The sequence below is a fragment of the Hypanus sabinus genome, chromosome 16 (assembly GCF_030144855.1).
Source record: "Hypanus sabinus isolate sHypSab1 chromosome 16, sHypSab1.hap1, whole genome shotgun sequence".
NCBI classification, from domain to species: Eukaryota; Metazoa; Chordata; class Chondrichthyes; order Myliobatiformes; family Dasyatidae; genus Hypanus; species Hypanus sabinus.
In genome coordinates, this window is record NC_082721.1 from 34536987 (window position 1) to 34559735 (window position 22749).

General features: G+C 41.5%; 2 protein-coding genes across 4 annotated transcripts in view; both read left to right on the top strand.

Annotated features, from left to right (window-relative positions):
- The first annotated feature begins 567 nt into the window (after nucleotides 1–567).
- On the top strand, nucleotides 568–4723 carry mrpl54 (mitochondrial ribosomal protein L54). Its single transcript, XM_059991549.1, has 3 exons — nucleotides 568–727; nucleotides 1133–1289; nucleotides 3585–4723. The coding sequence occupies exons 1-3, from the start codon at nucleotides 619–621 to the stop codon at nucleotides 3715–3717; spliced, it is 399 nt and encodes a 132-aa protein (XP_059847532.1). The 5' UTR covers nucleotides 568–618; the 3' UTR covers nucleotides 3718–4723.
- Nucleotides 4724–4873: 150 nt separating this feature from the next.
- The window catches only part of malt2 (MALT paracaspase 2), a 68630-nt gene continuing 50754 nt past the window's right edge, over nucleotides 4874–22749 (top strand). The window contains exons 1-3 of one of the 3 annotated variants that reach the window (XM_059991541.1): nucleotides 4874–5375; nucleotides 10089–11079; nucleotides 13262–13428. In XM_059991541.1, the coding sequence (XP_059847524.1) occupies nucleotides 10940–11079; nucleotides 13262–13428 (307 nt within the window). In that variant the 5' untranslated portion in view covers nucleotides 4874–5375; nucleotides 10089–10939. Of the gene's footprint in view, nucleotides 5376–9722; nucleotides 11080–13261; nucleotides 13429–22749 lie in introns of those variants that run through there. The other 2 variants (XM_059991540.1, XM_059991542.1) reach the window with 2 other exon arrangements.

The window sequence follows — 22749 nt, forward strand, 5'->3', positions numbered from 1 at the left end:
GGAGAGATGGAGTCCAGCGGCTGCCGTCTTGTCAGCAATTCGAGATAAAATAAAATCATCAGTGCGCGGTGTGGAATTCTTGCCAAATAAGTGGACTCGGAGTCTGAAGAACTCGGCGTGGAACTCACTGAGGAGCGGGCGAAGGGGGACAACGATGTCCCGCCTCGGAAAATGAAGGTCGGAGAGAATGGATTAGAGCTGGGATCAGAGGAAAGGGTGGGGTGTTCAGAGAAGGTGAGGTGGGAGGAAGATGGAGGCTCCGAGGTGGATCGTGACGGTTGGAGAGTGCTGATGGGGGGAAGGGGAAGGAAAGAAGCAGCGAGCGAAGTTCTCGGTCTGGAGCCGGAGCTAAAGGCCGCGCAATCTGCAATCCGAAAGCGCCCGGGGTCGTAGAAGTTTGCGGCGAGCTCTGGATCCGCTCGAGGTCGTTGGAACTGGGGTTGGCGACCATTGTTACCGATGTCGGACCGAAAAGTTGATTGTTTAATAAGGTCCACGGATGCTGAGATACTCGCTTTCGAGCCCGTTGCTGCAGGTCTTCCAGCCTCCCGCGGCTGACCGATGACGTCGGTGAGGGGCGGGGTTTGATGACGTCTGTGATTGACGGGCGGCCGAGTGATGGCGGCGCCCAGTGTTTGGACGCTGGGCCGCTGCTCGGTGAGGAGCGCGTTTCTGCGGAGCACTGCGGTCTGCCGAGCACCGGCAAATGGTTACGCCAAGAAAGCAGGTAAACGGCTTTCGCAGCTGTCCTGGAGCTCTGCTCGGGAGCGGCGATTTGACCCTGCAGTGCAGGCCCCAGTCGGGACACGCCGCACACTCTCGCACTGGGTGCCCCCCACCCCACCTAGCCTAGGCATCGAGCACACCCTCCTGCTTACCCAGTTTGGACAATGGATCTATTCCCCCCAGCCTGGACTGTCGGTTCACAGTACACACCTTCCCAGTCACCACCCCCTCTCCCAGTTCCAACATAATCACCGAACTCTGCCATTGGGTTTTGAATCTTTAACTTTACATTGCTGTACATCAGTGATGCACTTCAATCCGTTAGACGTTAGGAGGTCCTAAATACGTGATGAAAGGGACAACGGGATCTTTCTGAGGTTATTTATAACCTGCCTGTATTTTTCAGCTGTTAAGGGAAAAAGTAAGATTGGAATCAAAGAGGCACTGCCAAGTCCTGAGTTATGTAAGGATCCTGCCATTCTGACCACTCATGCTGTGGGAGTGAATATCTACAAGCAAGGTGCAGATCCAAAGCTACTGCCAGATTCTGAATACCCCGACTGGTAGGTGTTACCCTCATTTCAATCTGTGCTTTCTTCCTCCTAACTTCTCTGGGTAGAGTAGTTCTGGCTATAGAAGCAGTTCCAGATCAGTAGTCCTTCCATGAGGCTATCATTATTGTCAGCCAAGCCAGCTCCACATCTTTTTACTCCAGTCCCAGTTCTTCATATTCTCTAATAAATTTGTCTTCTACTATCTGCTGGTTCACTCTTCCATCTCCTCCTATATTTTTTGTAACCTTTAACCCTTACACCCACCTGGGGTGCATCACCTGCTCTTCCACGTTTTATTTTCCTAAACAATATAGAACATTCAGTGTTGGTAGTATGTTGTTCTTTAGATTGGGGAAACAAAATCTACTGAATAAGTGCTTTGCAGAGCATGTTTAGTTTACAAGGTTGACCCAGAGCCTTCACATATTTACCTGCACTTAATTCTCCATCCCACTTCCCCTCTAATCAGTCTGTGTTTGGCTTCTCCCTGTTCCGGTGATATAAAGTGCACACTTGAGGGAACCACTCCTCATTGGCTGATTGGCAATTTTATAGTTTTCTAAAATTGGCTCTGATTTCAATGGTTTTGGATTACCAGTCTTTTCATAATGTTGCTTCAGATTTATATCATTTATATTTGTTCCTTCCTTTAGTAACCCTGGATTTCATTCCTCTTTCCCTAGATGTGTTTCCTGAGACATTTTTATTATTCACCACCCTTTTTCAGCCAGTACCACTTCCATTTATATCGTTAAATTTCTCCTATATGCTCCCCATCACAAACCTTCCCTTATGTTGTCTCTGCTTCTCACCATCTTCCTCTTTCTCTACAACTTAACTTTAACTTTGCTCTGTTCCATTGAAATGTCGTGGAGGCGAGGCATTGTTTCTCCACAGATGCTGCCTGACCTGCTGAGTACTTCCAGCAGTTTCTATTTCAGGTTCCCAGCAGCTGCAGTATTTTATTTTCAGATTATATATCCTCCCTTCCAAGCACTTCAGTTTGATTTGTCTTCCAACTAAATAATCCCTAAAATTCTCATAATCCTTTGTGAAGAAGACTTTTAACCATTTCAAAATCGATGCTGGATGAATTCAGTGGATGTAAAAGATGTCTGTAGACATGTCTGATTGAGATCCCGCATCAGGACTGACAGGGAATAGGAAGATAAAGTTCAGAGTAAAGTTTATTATCAGGGTACATACATGTCAGTACATACAACCCTGAGATTCTGTTTCATGCAGGCATACTTAGCAAATCTATAAAACAGTAACGTAAACGGGATCAATGAACAACAAACTGTGCAAGTGCAAATATAAATAAATAGCAATAAATAATGAGTATGATATAACATGAAATGAAAGAGCATGAAATAACAAGATAAAGCGTACTTAAAGTAAGACCATTGGCTGTAGGAACAGTAGAAACAGAAAGTGTGTTAATGGTTGAGGCTAGTAACTGTTCTGGTGGTGTGAGTCCTGAGGCACTTGTACCTTCTTCCTGATGGCAGCAGTGAGAAAAGAGAATGACCTTGGTGGTGAGGATCTTTGATGATGGATGCTGTTTTTCTACGGCAACATTTCATGTCAATGTGCTCAAAAGGTTGGGAGGGCTTTACCCGTGATGTACTGGGTCGAATCCACTACCTTTTGTAGGATTTTCCACTCAAAGGCATTGGTGTTCCCATACCAGGCCATGATGCAGCCAGTCAGCACACTTGCCATCACATGTCTGTAGAGGTTTAACAAGGTTTTTGATGACATGTCAAATCTCCGCAGACTCCTGAGGAAGGAGAGGTGCTGTTGTGCTTTTTTTTACAATTATATTTATGTGATGGGTCCAGGGCAGCTCATCTGAGGTAGTGACATCCAGGAATTTAAAGTTACTGACCCTTTCCACCTCTGATCCTCCATTGAGTACTTGCTCATGGACCTCCGGTTTCCCTCTCCTGAAGACTACAATCAGTTCCTTGGTCGTATGGACATTGAGTGAGAGGTTGTTGTTATTACACTACTCAGCCAAATTCTCAATCTCCCCCCTGTATGTTGATTCATCACCCTCTTTGATACTGCCCACAACAGTGGTGTCATCAGCAAACTTGTGTATGGTTGGAGCTGTATTTGGCCACACAGTCACAGGTGTAAAGTGAGTAGAGCAGGGACCTAAGCACACATCTCTGTGGTGCTCCTATGCTGATGGAGATTGTGGAGAAGATTATTCGTCACTAGGTGGAGCTCTTATGTTGTTAACTGTAATTTGAGCAGTGAAAGAATTGATTTTTTTATTTGATCAATGTCTTGAAGGTTGTTTTCCTTGAACCTTGGACCGCCAAAGAACCTGGATGAACTGGACCCAGAATCCCCGCAATACTGGAAAAGGATAAGAAAACAACACATGTGGCAACATAACAAAGAACACAAAGGAAAGAAATTCTAACACAAATTTTGGGTGTGAGCCACAAGTATCCAGTTCACTAAAATGATGAATGTCTTCAAAGGAGTTTTGAGCAGCAGTGGTCCTGTGGAACAAACTGTCAAACCAGCAAGGAAGACCTGTGAAGGAGCTGAACTGTATACAATATGACCCATGTGGGGAAAATGTGACTAACACTTGCATTGTCGATTAATAATACAAAATAAAAAGAGAGAAATATTTTCCTTGCTTCCCGCTGCTCCAGGAGGAAATGGGTCTCAAGGGGGAAATATATGCCCTGGCTATTGAGAAAGAAATTCTGTAGGTTCTAACTAGAGTAGTGATAAAGTCCTTCTGCTTCATTATTCTGGGTATTCAAGTTCTCTTCAGTCACTTCTGCAGGGATCTTCTTCTTTGGGTTCATTATTGAGGAACCTGTTCTCCACAATCAATAAGTATTAGGAGCAGGCCAGCAGGCCCCTCATGCCTGTGCTACTATTCAATAGGATCACAGCTGGTCTTGTGCTCGCCTCAAATGCCCTACTGTGCCAGTCCCCACAGGTCCAAATCCCTCATTCTTTCAAATGTCTATCCAATTCCACTTTAAATTTATCTGGTGACCTGGTCTCCAACATCCTCAGGGGCAAAGGATTCTAGAAAATCACTAACAGTAGAAATTTCTGCGCGCCTCAGTTTTAAATGACTGGTTATTTTGTTCATGACTTGTTCACAAGTGAAAACATTTGAAAATCTATTATGTCAAGCCCTCTTACAATTTGCGTTAATTGGTGCTGGTATATTAGTCTCCATGTTTCTGGGACACAGGTTCTCTGATCTCACAATTGATGGTGCACTTGTTTTTTTCCCTGTCACTGGGGTTCCTGGGCAGTGGTTCTTTGGTTTCCCTGTTGCTGAGGTGCTCTTCCCCTGGGCTCTGACTACTGTTAGTGTATTGGATCTTTAAGCTCTGGCTGGAGTTTGAAGGATCTCCATTAAAATGTCAATAAAATAATGTCCTGTACTGACTATATTCTAAACCTGTAGTTAAATGGTCAGCAGCATCGAGAGGGATTTGGCTTAAAAGGTGCAAACGGTGCAGTGGTGAAGTGTTCCTGAGGTCGGTGGAATTAAATAGATGTTTGTATCTCATCAAAGAGTATTTGAATTTGTAACCTTTTCACCTAGAGTACAAAATTCACTATTGGAATGCATTTTAAAATAACTGTAAAGAACTTTTTTTCGAAGGCTATTTTTTTTAACCTTTAGAATTTTCTCTAGCCTTCAAAATTGTAGTTTTATTCTTGTGCATCTCCACTGTTCGGTTTCTCAATATGTGGGAAACGGCTAACTTGCCACTCTAGATTTATTTTTATGTTTATAAGTGCATTATATTTGTTAATGATGGACTTGTGCAGGAATATTAAGGTTAATTCCTGACTTCCTATTATTCTGGATATGTAAGTGGTCTCTGTTGCTGATGAGCCAGTAGCCTCAAGCTCGTACAACCATTTAACTCTTCTTCTAGGTATTACATCAGATAAATCAGTATATTTAGTACAAGCCAGAACAATCTCTATGGATCAGGGAGAAGGACAAATCCAGTCAGAGTCTGACCTCTCTGAACTACCTTCGCCTCACAATTAAATCTGCTAACTAGGCATAGAGCAGCACTTAAACCCAAGGTCAGTACCCTGACTTTCTGCATTCCACCAGTTCCTGCACTTCAGAAAAAAGGATGTATTTAATCAGATGTAAATTAAAGTGGGCATCCTGAGGTTGTGCAAGAAACTACAAAATAAAAAGGAATTTGGGGTTCTTTGTACATACAGCAAATATTTACACAGGACGATATAAAAGGTGAGTTTTCATTGACATTTAGAAGACACTGGTGAGATTGCTCTGGGGTTGCTACATACAAATTTGATATCCATATTTATGGAAAGGTGCTATCATCAGAGATGCTCGCTAAATTTCTTCATGAGATTAAGAAAGGTGGGCCTATGGTTATTGGAATGTAGCAGAACAAGCAATAATCTTCAAAATCAATTTTATTGCCACTCGCATACTAATTATGAAATTTGTTGTTTTGTGGCTGCAGTACAATGCAAGACATAAAAGTTACTCTGTTACAATGAATAAATAGTGCAAAAAAGGAATAAGAGCAGAATTAGGCCGCCAGTCCATCATGGCTGATCCGGGATCCCGCTTAAACCCATACATCTGCCATATCCTTTGATGACTTGACCGACCAAGAAACAATCAATTGCTGCTTTAAATATACGCACAGACTTGGTCTCCACTGCAGTCTGTGGCAACTCTCTGGCTAAGAAAATTCTTCCTTCCTTCTAAAGGGTTGCCCTTCAATTTTGTACCTGTACCCTCTAGTTCTGGATACCCCCGCTATTGAAAATATCTTCTCCACATTCACTTTATCTAGTCCTTTCAACATTGAGTAGGTTTCAATGAGATCCCCCACATTCTTCTAAATTCCAGTGAGTACAGGCCCAAACCTGCCAAATGCAGGTTAACCCCTTAATTCCCGGAATCATCCATGTGAACCTCCTCTGGACTCTTCATGACAACACATTCTTCCTGAGAAATGGGGCCCAAAACTGTTGACAATACTCTTAAGTGCAGCCTGACAAGTGTCTTATAAAGGCCCAGCATTATCTCTTTGCTTTTATATTCTATTCCTCATGAAATAAATGCCAAAATTTTGTTCGCCTTCTTCACCAGAGACTCAATATATACATTAACCTTCTGGGGGTCTTACACGAGGACTCCTAAGTCATTTTGCACTCTGATGTTTGAACCTTCTTCCCCAATATTGCACTATTGTTCCTTTTACCAAAATACATTATCATACAATTCCCATTACTGTATTCCATTTGCCACTTCTTTGTCCAATCTTCCAATTTGTCCAAGTCCTGCTACAATCACATTGCTTCCTCAGTATTACCTACGCATCCACCATTCTCCATATCATCTGCAAACTTTGCTGCAATACCATTGATTCCATTATCTAAATCATTGACAAACAATGTGAAAGCAGTGGCCCCAATACTGACCCCTGAAGAACACCAACCAGAAAAGCCCACTTTTACTCCCATTCACTGTCTCCTACCTGTCAGTTATTCCACTCTCCATGCCAGAATCTTTCCTGTAACACCATAGGATCTTATCTTGTTAAGCAGCCCCATGTGTGGCACCTTATCAAACTCCTTCTGAAAAGTCCAAGTAAATGACATCCACTGCCTCTCCTTTGTCCACCCTGCTTGTTACTTTCTTGAAGGAGTCCAACAGATTTGTCAGGCAAGATTTCCTTTTACAGAAACCATGCTGACTTTGACTTGTTTTATCATTAGTCTCCAAGCCATCCTTAAAAATATACTCCCAACACTTCCCCAGCCACTGAGGTTAGGCTAATTGGCCTATAACTTCTTCTGCCTTCCTCCCTCCTTAAAGAGTGAAGTGACATTTGCAATCTTCCAGTCCTCCAGGATAATGCCAGAATCAAGTAATTCTTGCAAGATCGTGACCAATGCATCCATTATCTCTTCGGTAACCTCTCTCAGGGCTCTGGGATGTAGTCCATCTGGCCCAGGTGATTTATCCACCTTAAGACCTTTAAGTTGGTTTAGCACTTTGTCTTTTGTAATAACAATGGCACATTCTTTCTCCCTGACACTCACGGACCTCTGGCACACTGCTAGTGTCTTTCACAGAGAAGAATGATGCAAAGTACTTTCTAAGTTCATACACCATTTTTTGTCCCCCATTACTACCTCACCAGCATCATTATCCAATGGTCCAATATCATCGCTCAACTCCCTTTTACTCTTTATATAACTGAAAAATCCTTTGGTATCCTGCTTTATATTATTGGCAAGTCTGCCTTTATATTTCATTTTTTCCCTTATAGATTTTTTAGTTGCCTTTTGGATTTTAAAAGCTTCTCAATCATCCAACCTCCCATCACTTTTGCTACCCTTGGCTTTTATGCAGTCCTTAACTTTCTTTGTCAGCCACGGTTGCCTACCCCTGCTATTTGATAACCTCTTCCTCTGTGGGACATATCCATCCTGCACCTTGTGAACTATTCCCAGAAACTTCAGCCATCTCTGCTCTGCTGTTATCCCCACCAGGTAGCAAGGTAGTGTTCACATTCATGCACCATTCAGAAATTTAATAATGGAGGAGAAGAAGCTGTTTCTAAAATGTTCAGTGGGTTTGCAGGCTTCTGTACCTCCTCCCTGATGGTAGTAATGTGAAGAGGGAATGTCCTGCATCATGAAGGTCCTTAATGATGGATTCTTGAGGCAACAATATCATCAATGAATTATAGATGGCGTTTGAGCTATGCCTAATTACAATCCTGAGTTAGAGAGAGTAGAATAGTGGACTAAGCACACTTCTCTGAGGTATTGATTGTCAGCGAGGAGGAGATCTTATTCCTGATTCACACTGATTGTGGTCTCCCAATGAAGAAGTCAAGGAGTCAGTTGCAGACGGAGAAATAGAGACCCAGGTTTCAAAGCTTGTTAGACAATAGGTGCAGGAGTAGGCCATTCGGCCCTTCGAGCCAGCACCACCATTCAATGTGATCATGACTGATCATACACAATCAGTACCCCGTTCCTGCCTTCTCCCCATATCCCTTGACTCTGCTATCTTTAAGACCATTCTCCCTTTAAAATTTTGTTCATTTGTATTGAGGGTATGATTGTGTTGAACATGGAACTACAATCAATAAACAACAGCCTGATGTATGTATTGTTGTTGTCCAGATGCTGCAAAGCTGAGAGAGCCAGTGAGATTGTGTCTGTTGTAGCTGTAGGCAAATTGAATCCAAAAGAGGTTTAATATCACCTGTATATGGCATGAAATTTGTTGTTTTGCAGCAGCAGTACATTGCAATACTTAATTTAAAAATAATGATACAATAAGAAATATATATAAAAATAGATTAATGCAAACAAAAAGAGGGCAAAAAGAAAACAAATAGTGAGGTTGTGTACAAAGGTTCATTGTCCATTCAAAAATGGCAGTGGGGAAGATGCTGTTCCTTAAACATTATGTGTCTTCAGGCTCCTGTTCCACCTCCTTGATAGTAGCAATGAAAAGATGGCATGACTGGGTGAAGGGGATCCATAATGATGGATGCCACCTTTTTGAGGCTCGATGCTGGGGAGGCTAGTGCCCATGACGAAGCTGGCTGGGTTTGCAACTTTCTGCAGCTTTTTCTGATCCTATGCTTGGTCTTGATGAAGATGGGGACTACGGAGGCATATTCATTCAGATTAAATGCTGAATCTCTGAATGCAGTTTGATCCACTGATCCAAAGAAGTCAGTTAAGTGCTCCTCCGGCTCCCTTGACCATACCTTTGTGGTCCTCACCACTGAGACCTCAGGCCCTACCTGTATGCCGTGTATCGAAGTCCAGCCAGGTGATTGGACTTGTCAAAGTGGAGGTGTGGGATGGCACAGTACGTGCTCTTGATGGTAATCAAGTGTGTTGCCTTCTCTGGTTCTACAGGTGATATGTTGGTGGTAGTTTGTCAGAAACTTCATCAAGCTGATCAGGTTGAAGTCCCCCTGCAATGATGGGGACAGCACCAGGGTGTTCTGTCTCATGGCTGCTGACCACGGGGTTCTGCTGCTTCAGTGCTATTTTCACATTTGCCAGTGGTGGAATGTACGTCATCCAAGATGACAGATCCCGAATATGCTTCAATACATGTCCAATATTAAAGCATGTGGGATTCTGAGGGGGAATGATAGGGTGAACATTGAGAGTATATTTTGCCTCAAGAATTAGGGGTCATAGTTTCAGAACGAGGCTACCTATTTTGGATGGCATTTCTTCTCTAGGGGGTCAGGACAGTGTAGAATTCCCTACCCTCAACACTTGTGGTGGCAGAGTCATCAAATATATTCAAGGTGATTTGGGGGCTATTGGCAGATAATTAAACTACAAGAGAGATGGATGGTATAGGAGTGGGGGCAGAGGGAGGGGGGAAGAGATTATATTGGTGTTCAGGCCAAAATTGGATCATTCATGATTTTAGTGAAACAGATTCAATGGGCCACTTGGCCTACTCTTGCTCCTTGAACTTTTCATGTTTCTTATCCACGTACAGTAAGTCACTTTGTTCTGGATTAATTTTATAAGGTTGAGATGTTAATAGAATTACTTGTGGCATAAAAGTTTGACTCTGCACTGGAACTTCTAGCTGTACTTCTTGATTAGAACTACGTTTGTAGATCACAGTGGATGGTGAAGTTAGGGAACCTTAAGTGGAAATGCAGAACTGAGTTTGTTTACAACTATATGCGGAGTTTCACATCCTCAGATTTGTCTGTGCCTTCATATACTTCCTTTTTATTTGAAAAGGTTGCAGTAGACAGATATTTGTTTCTGATAGTAACTAGTTGGGAGCCTATGTATGATCCATAACCAATGTGGAATTGGAAGGACCACAAAGGCTCCGTCTGTACTTGGATCTCATCACTTTCCAGATCTTTCAACCAGAGGTAAGTTTTAAAATTTCATTCATTGTTTGAAAGTTTCGGTAAAACAAGCACCCAGATTGCAGATGTGTATCTGGAAGTACTAAATGTTTAATTTTTTTTAATGGTTTTTCTCTGAAACAATTTGATAAATTCTGTGTAATTCCTTATTTATTATTAAACTTGGAATGCAGCACTGCCATTAATAATAACAGCATTCCTCTCATAGCTTGTTTCTAATGTTTCGATTAAATATTACATACTTACGCTGTGGATAATACGAAGTTGGTTTCAAATGAATCTGTCAGATGTTGAATCAGTGAATTACTGTTGGCGTTGATTCTTTATTTTATCTTATTTTTTCCTTTCCCCGTACTTTTACATATTCTTTCTGCTTGGATACAAAAGCTGTTACCTTTGGAATTATCCCATATCCCCTGTAGGAATAACTGGTTGTGAAAAAGCATTCCATTTACACAGATTGCAGAAAAAGAAATTCTTCCGCTTTCCCTATTCATTCTAGACCTATCGTTGGAAACAATACTTTAATACTTCCTCTTTCATGCTTTGAGTTAGGACTCAGAAATCGAACAGATCTTTATTCCTCAGGCAGTTTTGACGTGATAGTTCCTATCCGTTTGTCTGACTTGTATAGGCCACTGCATTCACATTTCCTCTTTGTGTTGTGCTTTCAGTAGCATATTCATTCCATTGTGAAGTTGATGGTAAAGAAGTATGGACTACTGGAACATGCCTTTAAATAGCCTCGGGGAATTGACGCTGAAGAGATTGAGCACATATCTGGACAACTGCACCATGAAAGGGTGGAGGAAACTGGCTGAAACTGTAGGCGCAGACAGTCGGTTCAAGTGCAGGTAGGTGCCGATTTAATCTGTTAGAAAGGGTGACCCAATAATGTTAACACATCTTCCTAGATGTTATTTGTTCCTGATAGCCTCTCAACAGGAAATGATAGGCACTGAAAACCTCAACAATGTGACCATCTCAACATCTTAATGCAAAATCAAAAAAAGTGTTTTTTTAAGAATGAAGTGTTAACCACAGTATAACATAAAACTGATTGCAATTCAAACTTTATCAAGAACCTATAATGAAAAGGTTAATCTAAAATGGCTCAGAAAGGGAACCTTCATTAGTATGTGGCTAGGACTGTTTCAGAGCCAATAGTATCCTTCCTATTAATGTCCAATGCTGGGACTAACTAGTTCACTGCAGAGTCTCTTCTTACTCGGTTGTTCATCGAAATCCAATGATGATGTTCACTCCTTTAACAGTGAGATCTTTGATGACTGTACAGTTCTATCCTGGACCCACAAGCTCTATTGCAGGTGGGATATGCATATTTGGTAGTGGTGGTAGTGATGGCAACCATGGCTGCATTTCTCCTGGCTCTCTTCTGCGGTCTTCTGGTTGTTCTTTCCATCTCCAGAATATGAACCCCATCCCTACCCAGCTGTTGCCAAGTGGTACAGTCAGCAGCAACGTCCTCCAGGTCCTCGGGTCTGATCTTGCACTCTTCATCTGATCCTTATAGCCCTTCTTCGCCTCTGCAGGGTAGCCGACATGGATGCCCCCATGTCGGCTACCCCACAGAGTGTTATAAGGCCAGCTACATCATGGTCAACACTCAGCTGGACTGCAGAGTAAATGTGGAATCATTACACATACAGTTGTTGAACCATTGGAAATGACAATATAATTTTAATTCTTCATTCCTACAGTAACTTTTATCCACATCAAAATTCTACTAGTGTTTGTAACTCCATGGAGTTTGCTCCCAGCTGCCCACCCAATCCACATAATCTACCTTTGGGTATCTTTCATTTTCTACTCCACTACCCCTTTCTTCATATGGAACTGATTCCTAAGAATCTCTGGCTTTCTATGTAGCTGACTCCCTGCAACACATTATTTTTAGTTTTAATTTAAACACAAGCCCCACTTTTTCTTGGTGACCAAAATATTCAATAGACAGTGAAAGGAAACTCCCTCCCACTGTGTCAGCTTGGTTCACCTTATCTAAAATCAAATTGCAGCAGGTTTGAATCTGATTCCTGCCCATAATCTAGTTTAGCAGCCTAGAGTATAGGAATTGGGATGTAATGTTAAAATTGTACAAGGCATTGGTAAGGCTGAATTTGGAGTATTGTGTACAGTTCTGGTCACCGAATTATAGGAAAGATATCAACAAAATAGAGAGAGTACAGAGAAGATTTACTAGAATGTTACCTGGGTTTCAGCACATAAATTACAGGGAAAGGTTGAACAAGTTAGGTCTTTATTCTTTGGAGCGTAGAAGGTTGAGGGAGGCCTTGATAGAGGTATTTAAAATTATGAGGTGGATAGATAGAGTTGACGTGGATAGGCTTTTTCCATTGAGAGTAGGGGAGATTCAAACAAGAGGACATGAGTTGAGAGTTAGGGGGCAAAAGTTTAAGGGTAAAATGAGGGGGAGTTTCTTCACTCAGAGCTGTGCAGCTGTGTGGAATGAGATTCCAGTAGAAGTGGTAAAGGCAGGTTCGGTATTGTCATTTAAAGCAAAATTGGATAGGTATATGGACAGGAAAGGAATGGAGGGTTATGGGCTGAGTGCAGGCCAGTGGGACTAGGTGAGAGTCAGCATTCGGCACTGGCTAGAAGGGCCGAGATGGCCTGTTTCAGTGCTGTAATTGTTATATGGTTACATGGAAGTACCACATTGTCAGAGGTGCTTCCTTCTTGGCTGAGGGGTTCAATTAATGTCCAGACGGTCTGCTCGAAAGACTTGTGGTGTTTTGGAAATTTTCTTTGTGACTCAGGCAATATGGTGGGAAGGTGAGAATGAGAGAGATGGTATTAAGATGGGATTAACAGAAATGGTTCGAGAAGAGCAGATAAGAGTCATATCTGATGAAGGGTCGGATTTTTTTTTTAACCCTAAAGATTCCTCTCCTACCCTAAAGGTTTTTGGGTTATGTTTTACTCAAAGAATCAAAGAATGTTACAGAACAGGAGCACTCATTTGCCCCTTTCATTGTTGTAAAATTCTGTTGCTAGTGAAAAGGAGCTGGAGACCTGCTCGCTGAAGGTTCTTGATCCAGATGGAAGCCCAAGTCGATACTTTATCCAATTAATTGCAGAGCGTGGCTGCTCTGTGAACTATGTACTCAGCTGTCTGGACAAGATGGGGCATACAGAGGCGGTGCAGTGTGTGTTATCAATGGGTGAGTAAGAGTATGCTGATGACGGAGTATGAATCATTTAAAGCAGATGTTCACTTTAAGTAGCAGAGGTACTCTAGATTTCTATATTTTTATCCTATTAGTCATTTCATGAATATCAAACAATTTATCTTGCAGCCCGCAAGGGTTATCCCACATATATGAGCAAGAGTATGATAAATATGGTGGATTTTCTGAATTCAAGATTGCGTATGTACCAGTAGCTGCGAACACTGGAAGCTCAGAACTCTTGAGTTGTGTGTATAATTTTCTAATTTCCAACTTGGCATGCTGCTTTAACTTATTCCCTGCAATGCAGCGCTTTAAATTCAGTGCGAGGATGTGATCTTGCAACCTTTGTACTCTCCTCACGCTTTGTTAGCATCTGCTTTGCCAGTGCGTGACTGAGTTGGCTAACCCAGAGAGCAGAGGAACGGTGTCCATGTGCAACTGGTAACTGAGCTGGCTGGCAAGTTACTGGTGGTATCGAGTAACAGATCCTCTACATCCGAATGGTGTCAAGTTAGGAAAAGGGGAAGTACAAAGAGATCTAGGTGTTCTTGTACATCAGTCACTGAAAGTAAGCATGCAGGTACAGCAGGCAGTGAAGAAAGCTAATGGTTTGTTGGCCTTCATAACAAGGGAAGCTGAGTATAGGAGCAAAGAGGTCCTTCTGCAGTTGTACAGGGCCCTGGTGAGGCCACACCTGGAGTATTGTGTGCAGTTTTGGTCTCCAAATTTGAGGAAGGACATTCTTTCTATTGAGGGAGTACAGCACAGGTTCACGAGGTTAATTCCCGGGATGGCGGGACTGCCATATGTTGAAAGATTGGAGTGACTGGACTTGTATACGCTGGAATTTAGAAGGATGAGAGGGGATCTGATTGAAACTTAAGATTATTAAGGGACTGGATACACTAGAGGCAGGAAACATGTTCCCAATGTTGGGGGAGTCCAGAACCAGAGGCCACAGTTTAGGAATAAGGGGTAGGCCATTTAGAACGGAGTTTCAGGAAAAACTTTTTCACCCAGAGAGTTGTGGATCTATGGAATGCTCTGCCCCAGAAGGCAGTGGAGGCCAATTCTCTAGATGCTTTCAAGAAAGAGTTAGATAGAGCTCTTAAAGAGAGCGGAGTCTAGGGATATGGGGGAAGGCAGGAACGGGGTGCTGATTGTGGATGATCAGCCATGATCACAGTGAATGGCGGTGCTGGCTCGAAGGGCCGATTGGCCTACTTCTGCACCTGTTGTCTACATATCCTGAGGGATGCTTATCAAACATTTCCACATTTCCTCTTTACACAGAAGGAGACCATTCTGTGAGATCATTGAGTCTCAGCTGGTTCATTAGAACAATCCCATTCCACCTTCAATTTTCCCAGTCAGCTATTCCCCCGTATCTCTATTATTGACAATTTTCATTGCCAATTGACTTTCCAACCTGTATGTGTTGGAGATGTGGGGGGAAACTGCTGTACTCCAAGGAACCCAGGTGATCTCAGGGAAAATGTGTTAGTTCCACACAGACAGCTCTAAAGGTTAGGAGTGAGCCTGTGTTTATTGAAGTTTTGGGAGAAATGCTCAATTAGATATACCACTGTGTTGATATCTATTCATAATTTTGTAACAGTGGCACATGCAATATATTTTTGGTCATTCCTCACTCATTTTTCAAGGCCTGCATTCAAATTCTTTTGCCTTGTTTAAGAAAAATCCAATGGAACTCTTTACTACCAAAAACAGCATATTTTTTATACAGAGGCAAAATTATGCCGTTGACAAATTGTTGATATTCTGGAAATCATAAATATAAACAGAAACTGCGGTAAGTATTTAGGTCAGTCAGCAGCTATGGGAGGAGAAACAGACTTAATTTTTCAGGTCTATGATCTTTCGTCAGATCTTGAAGCGGCTATAAATCTAAAACTTTAAACAGGCATACCTAAACAATTGATTGCAGGCTCAATTTGACTGGTCATCTTTCCTCGCCCTGTCACCAGTAAGTGTGTACCCAGAGAGATTTTCTCCACAATCTATTGTGACTGAGGAGACTGCAGAGGAATTACTGGGCAGAGAACGGTGCTGGGTGAGAAATGTCAGGACCATGGGAGAGAATGGGCATGATGGGTTTATAGCTGGGTAACAGATTTCCAGAGAGAGATTCAAGATCCACTAAGGTGACTGATCTGGTAGACATTTCAATTTCAGTTTGTTCCTGGAACTTGTATCTACCCATCTCAACAGATTTTGCTTTCTTTACTTGTTCTCTCTTCAGCCTATTTCTCTGATTCTTCCATTTTATTTTTAGCAGGCTCCAGTTTCTTGGGTCCATCTACCATGTAAAGTATGTGAACTTAGTGGGGTTCTTTAACTCAAATGATTCCCATAGCCGAATCTGCACACTTATGACCATGAGGTATTAGAACTTCAGTGGCACTCACAGTCTGACTCTGTAAGGGATGATAGTCTTAACCATTGGCTATAACCAAGAATACATTACTTCCATTATTAAATAATTGGATGTATTATGAAGTTCACGAATCTAACTAAGTGTATTGATTTCTGTACTCCCTGCCGTCTTTATGGTGGTGCTGCCATTGTTGAGTAGTCCATAATCATCTGGAGATTCTATAATTTAAACATAGTTCAGTCATGGCTGATCTTTTTTTAAGCCCCATTCTCTTGCCTTATCTTCATAACTGTTAACCCCTTACCAATCAGGAATCTTTGAATCTCTGCTTTAAAAATGCCCAATGATTTGGCCTCTACAACACTCTTTGGAAACAAATTCCACACATACACCATCAGCTGGTTGAAAAATTCCTTTATTCTGAGGCTCTTCCCCTTGGATCCTAGACTCTAATGGAACAACTAATGGAAGCTTCTTCTCTATGCTCACGCTATCCGCACCTTTCAGTATGATAGGTTTGAATGAGATTCCCTTGTAGTCTTTAGAACTCCATTGAGTACAGGCCCAACCATGTCAAGCACTCCTCATACATCAGGCCTTTCGTTACTTGCATCATACTGGACCACCTCCAGGCCTAGCACATCCTTCCTGAGATACAGGCTCTAAAGTGCTCACAATATTCCAATTGTGGTCTGGCCAATGCCTTATAAAGTGGAAGTTAACATTGCATTTGCCTTCTTCACTGCTGACTCACCTTGCAAGTTAACTTTTAGGAACATTGAAGTAGGCTGCCCAATGCCTTTACGCTTCCGATTTCTGAATTCTCTACCCTCTTGAATGATCTTGATTACTCTTCTTAAATAGTACTCACAGCTTCCTCTGCTCCTTTTCCTGGGTATGGTTCGTAAAGGATGATTGGCCAAGACGCCACTGTTTCGTGACTTGGATTCAATCCAGATGTCTCGTACTGGAGTTTCTGAATGAGCATCAGATGATTAGGGTTGACTCAGTGCACCCAAGGGCCCTCTTTAGTGCTAAATGCACTTATGACTCTACAAATCTAATTTCTTCACTTTTTGAAGCTGGTGATAATAAAAAGTGAAACTGTTTGATTCCAATCTTCTTGACCTGAAACAATTAATTTACTGATCATTGTGTGACAAAGATTCTACTTAATTCTTCTCGCTAATGTACTGTAGAGGGGCATGACTCCTTGTTCTTTCCTTCTAACTACCCGAATGACTGTCAATTAACACTAAAAACTTGCCCACTTCTTTTCCACAATGATCTTGATGGAATGAATTTGTAGACCCTTTCCAGAGATGGACTGGTGCCTTAAGTGGTTATGTTCCCCCAGGGGAGTGATCCCATCCATCCTACTTCCTCTTTCCTTCATGTGCCCCCATGTCTCTTTCTGCCACTAACACATCTTTCAGCAGTCTGTGGGATGTAGGACAAGCTTAGAACACCAGAAGTCAGGGGAAATGCACAAATTCCTCACAGACAACACCTAAGGTCAGAGTTCAGGTCCCTGGGGTTGAGAGGCAGCAGCACTAAATGTTCCAGTATTGTGCTGCCTTCACATGACACTACTTGAGTTTACCACTTTGAGTTTTTGATAACTTTTAATTGATAAATTGGCTGATCTTTCTATAACATCTGGTGAATCTATCCACACGGGCAAAGTGTCTGTAGTTTGTACATATCTAGAAGTAACAGGAGCTCTGTAACACTCTTGGATTTTCTGATTCTGACAATTACTTCAACTTCCTCATGAACTGACTGCAATCTATTTTCATCTGTTCTCAAACTAAAATAGATAATTTTTCTTTTACATCAAAGCACATGTGCTTGATTTTAAGATGCACATGATGTTCGTGCAGTCTCCTACAAACTTCCCCAGGAACTTGAGGTTTTCTTCTTTCGTGCTGATTACAATTAGAGTGTCATCCTTTTGCAAAACTGGGGCAGATCCCTTGCTACACTGCATCTGCTGTGGTCTGCAGTACTTGAGAAAACACTGTTTCTAATGTATTAGGCATAAATACAGTTTCATTTATAATGAAATGTTCATCATCAATTTTACCCCATTCTGTAGTTGGTATGCTCATCTGCATGCTCTTGATGTTACAGACTGTCCCCAGGTTGTAACCAAACAACCTTAAGTTATGCCTGTCTCTAAAATCAAAAATCACATGATATAGTAACAGTAATGGCATCAGAATCACATAAGGTTGATAAAAAAAGAACAATTACTAAAAGAGAAACCTTCCACACTCTCTGATGGTACTTGCTTGAAGTTTTGTTGTAACTAACTTCCTTGTTATTATATTAATTGCTCTGCATAGAACAAGCAAGTCTGCAATGTTACATATGGATCTGGTCCAATTTCTATAAAAAATGATTGTCTTTTTTGAATAAAGTATGGCCATTTTCAGGGATCTTTATCTCCACCTTCTGTTTCAGTAATGGTTTTAACCAAAGAAGTACAATTCTATCATGTTGCTGGGAGAATTGGAAAGCTCCTTGACATAACCATTGAGATTTCTATGGCAACCTAGTCTATCATCTTGTATTACCTATCATTTTGACAATTATTGGGCTTGGTATTTTATTCAAATTGTATCCATTGCCTTTTTGTTTCCTTCCCCGGAGCTCAAGTTTGCATTTCAGGCCTACCACAAACAATCATGAGCTTCACAGCAGCACACACAAAATGCTGGAGGGATCAGCAGATCAGGTAGAATCTACGGAAAAGAGTAAACCGTCAAGGTTTGGGGCTGAGACCCTTTATGGAAATCATCTTTCTGTAGTTTGTATCTCCTATTTCTTCCCTTTGGTCCTACCCTTCCACAAGGTCCACCTCCTCTTCCCTTGACCTTGTTCCCCAAAGCTCCAGCTCATTCTGGTTGCTCGTATTTTGTCCTTAAATGCTGTCTGTATTTGTAAATTTTTATCTCATCCACTTTACCTCACTTGATTTCTTCTGAGCCCTCCATTAGCAGTATGTTCTGAGTTGCCTGCCCAACATACAGAAATAGCTAAGACAATATTTCTTCCAGCTAAATATTGGAAAATCTAGTTAATCATAATCTTTGGTCTCTTTCACGCCTCCATTCTTCTCCCTTGCAACTGTTAGTGTTTGAATCAGCCAGTTCACAAACTTGGTGTCACATTCTGCCTCTGTAGCCTTGCTTGATTCCATCTCTCATCTGTTTTCCCTGTCTCTTGGCAACAATTCCGACTCCTTCTTGGCCATTCTGAACTCAGCCACCAACGTGTAAAATAAGCTAAGGTTTAGACAGAGTAAATAGGAGACCATTTTTTCTTTGCAAAGTGCTGAAAAATTAGAGGACATAGATTAATAAGAATTGGCAGAAGGATTAAAGGAGAGAAGAGAAAAAAAGTCATTACACTGAGAGGAACTTGCTGTTTATAAGGATGTAGGGACAGAAGATGCATACTTGAAGAACATGTGCTTGACCTGAAAGTGCAAGGACATTTCAACGTTCAAAGTAAGATTATTGTCAGAATAAATACGTGTCACCATATACAACCCCGCGATTCATTTTCTTGCAAGCATTCACAGTAAGTACAAAGAGAGACAATGGAATCATTGAACAATGCACACAAGATGAACAAACAACCAATGTGAGATAGGCAATAAACTGTGCAAATGCAAAAAGAAGAGAAGTGATAATAATAACAAATACATAAGCAATAGATATTGAGAAGATGAGATGAAGAGTCCTTGAAAGTGAGTCCATAGGTTGGGGGAACAATTCAGTGTTGGGGTGAGTGAAGTTATCCTCTCTAGTTCACGAGTCTCACTTGCAGACCCCAGTCAGTTCAGATTGGCAGCAACATTTCCTTCACAATTGCAATCTGCAAAGGTGCCCCGCAAGGCTGAATGCTTAACCCCCTGCTCTACTCACTTTAAACTTATGACTGTGAGGCTAAGCACAGCTCCAGTGCCATATTTAAGTTTGCTGATAACATCACTGTCGTTGGCTGGGTCAAAGGTGGTGACGAATCAGCATATAGGACGGAGATTGAAAATCTGGCCACAAATGACAACCTCGCACTCATTGTCAGCAAGAGCAAGGAGTTGATTATTGAATACAGGAGGAGGAAACCAGAGGTCCATGAATCAGTCCTCATCAGAATCAGAATCAGGTTTATTATCACCGGCATGTGATGTGAAATTTGTTAACTTAGCAGCAGCAGTTCAATGCAATACATAAACTACCATAGAGAGAAAAAAATAAAAATAATAAATAAACAAATAAATAAATCAATCAATCATTTACAATACCGTATACATATATTGAATAGATTAAAAATGTGCAAAAATCAGAGATACTGTATATCAAACATAAGTGAGGTAGAGTCCAAGGGTTCAATGTCCATTTAGGAATCGGATGGCAGTGAGGAAGGAGCTGTTCCTGAATCGCTGAGTGTGTGCCTTCAGGCTTCTATATCTCCTGCCTGATGGTAACAGTGAGAAAAGGGCATGCCCTGGGTGCTGGAGGTCCTTAATAATGGACGCTACCTTTCTGAGACACTGCTCCCTGAAGATGTCCTGGGTAGTTTGTAGGCTAGTGCCCAAGATGGAGCTGACTAGATTTACAACCTTCTGCAGCTTCTTTCAGTCCTGTACCCCTCCATACCAGACAGTGATGCAGCCTGTCAGAATGCTCTTCACAGTACAACTATAGAAGTCTTTGAGTGTATTTGTTGGCATGCCAAATCTCTTCAAACTCCTAATGAAGTATAGCTGCTGACTTGCTTTCTTTATGACTACATCGATATGTTGGGACCAGGTCAGATCATCACAGATCTTGACACCCAGGAACTTGAAACTGCTCACTCTCTCCACTTCTGATCCCTCCATGAGGATTGGTATGTGTTCCTTCGTCTTACCCTTCCTGAAGTCCACAGTCAGCTCTTTCGTCTTACTGGCATTGAGTGCAAGGTTGTTGCTGTGGCACCACTCCACTAGTTGACATATCTCAGTCCTGTACACCCTCTCGTCATCACCTGAGATTCTACCAGCAATGGTTGTTATCATCAGCAAATTTATAGATGGTATTTGAGCTATGCCTAGCCACACAGCCATGTATATAGAGAGTAGAGCAAGGGGTGAAGTGGTAGCCTCCAACCTGATGACATGAATATCTTATTCTGACTTCTCATCTTCTTTCTCTAGTCCTGATGAAGGGTCTTGGTATAAAACGTTGACTATTTACTCTTTTCCATTGAAGTTGCCTGGCCTGCTGACTTCTTGTAGGCTTTTCAGTTCAAGGGTATTGGTGTTTCCATACCCGGCCATGATGCAACCAGTCAGTAGCCTCTCTACTGCATATATATAGAAGTTTATCATAGTTTTAGATGACATGAGGATGCATTGTGCTAGATCAGTACTGAGCATTAAGTTTCACACCATATCACACCAGCTTTCATTGAGAATGTTATTCCATTCTTCTAGTTTCTTGGTAAATATTATTTTTATCCTGGCTTGCAAACTCCTCATTGTAGAGGTCAGTTCACCTCTGCCTTCAGTGAGGATGCAAATATGACTGTGAGCTTCCAGTCACTCACCCTTATAATCCTTTGTCCCACTCCCCTTCCTACTCTGGGCTTTCCATTCTTGAGATCCAGTGAAGCTCAAGAGAAACACAAGTCGTAACACCTTGCTTTTTGATTGACATGTTCACATGTGAGATCCCTGAGCCCTGGAGGTACAGGTCACTGTGGATTAACTCTTCGATCTAGCAGTCCTTTCTGTGGGACGTCACTGCATTGCCTGTATTACTAAAGGATATAAATTTTAAAGGAAGGATGGCATCATCAGATAAGTGTCCTGGGATGTCTGAGCATTAATACATGGGAAGAAATGCATATCATGCAACAGTTGAGCAGAAACTCAAGCCTCTGCTTCACAACACTCTTCCCCAGAGACACCTATACACAGATTGGTTTCTCACATGCCAGTATCTGACCAATAAAATCATGATTACATGTGGCAATACATGTAGTTTATCAACAGAATCAGAGCAGCTGCAAGAACGTCCCAGAAGCTTTCTGTAAAATTCCCACTGAAAATAGACATTACAGTTTTGTTTAGGAATATTAAAATTATTATTTTTAAAAAATATATATTAAAATAATTATATATTTTTAAATATTATATATTAAAATATAAAAAAAATTAAAATATTTAAAAATAAAAAAAGTAACACGTTAATATTAAAAATAAAATATTGAATTAAAATTAATCTAATCAAAATGAATCAGAATCAGGTTTAATATCACCGGCATATGTCATGAAATTTGTTAACTTTATGGTAGAAGTACAATGAAATGCATGCTAAATAAACATAGAGGGAAAAAATGAATTACAGTGAGTATATATATCTATGAAATAGTTAAGTTAAAATAAGTAGTGCAAAAAAAAAGAAATAAAAAAATTGGTGAGGTAGTGTTCATGGGTTCAATGTCCATTTAGAAATCGGATGGCAGAGGTGAAGAAGCTGTTCCTGAATCTCTGTGCGAGTGCCTTCAGGCTTCTGTACCTCCTTCCCGATGGTAACAATGAGTAACAAGGTCTCCCCAAAGTTTTGTCAACACATCCAGGTGAGCACATGGGGAGAAAGTATACTCAACCACTGCTACTCTTCCTTCTGCGATGCTTACAAAGCGCTCCTCCATCCGCCGTTTGGAAAGTCAGATCACTCCTTCATCTTGCTTCTGCCAACGTACAGGCAGAAGCTGAAACAAGAGGCAGCCATAGTTAAAACCATCCACTGTTGGTCCGGCCAATCAGTCTCCTGCTACAGGACTGCGTTGATGACGTCAACTGGAATGTCTTTCGTGACGAGGATGTTTCTGAGTTCACAGAAGCAGTCACAAGC

What these genes read in the sequence shown, in the direction of transcription:
- mrpl54 (XM_059991549.1), top strand. Translation starts at nt 619, where the DNA reads ATGGCGGCGCCCAGTGTTTGGACGCTGGGCCGCTGCTCGGTGAGGAGC. An exon ending in TGGTTACGCCAAGAAAGCAG is followed by an intron (nt 728 to 1,132) that starts GTAAACGGCTTT and finishes TGTATTTTTCAG; the next exon opens with CTGTTAAGGGAAAAAGTAAG. An exon ending in GATTCTGAATACCCCGACTG is followed by an intron (nt 1,290 to 3,584) that starts GTAGGTGTTACC and finishes AATGTCTTGAAG; the next exon opens with GTTGTTTTCCTTGAACCTTG.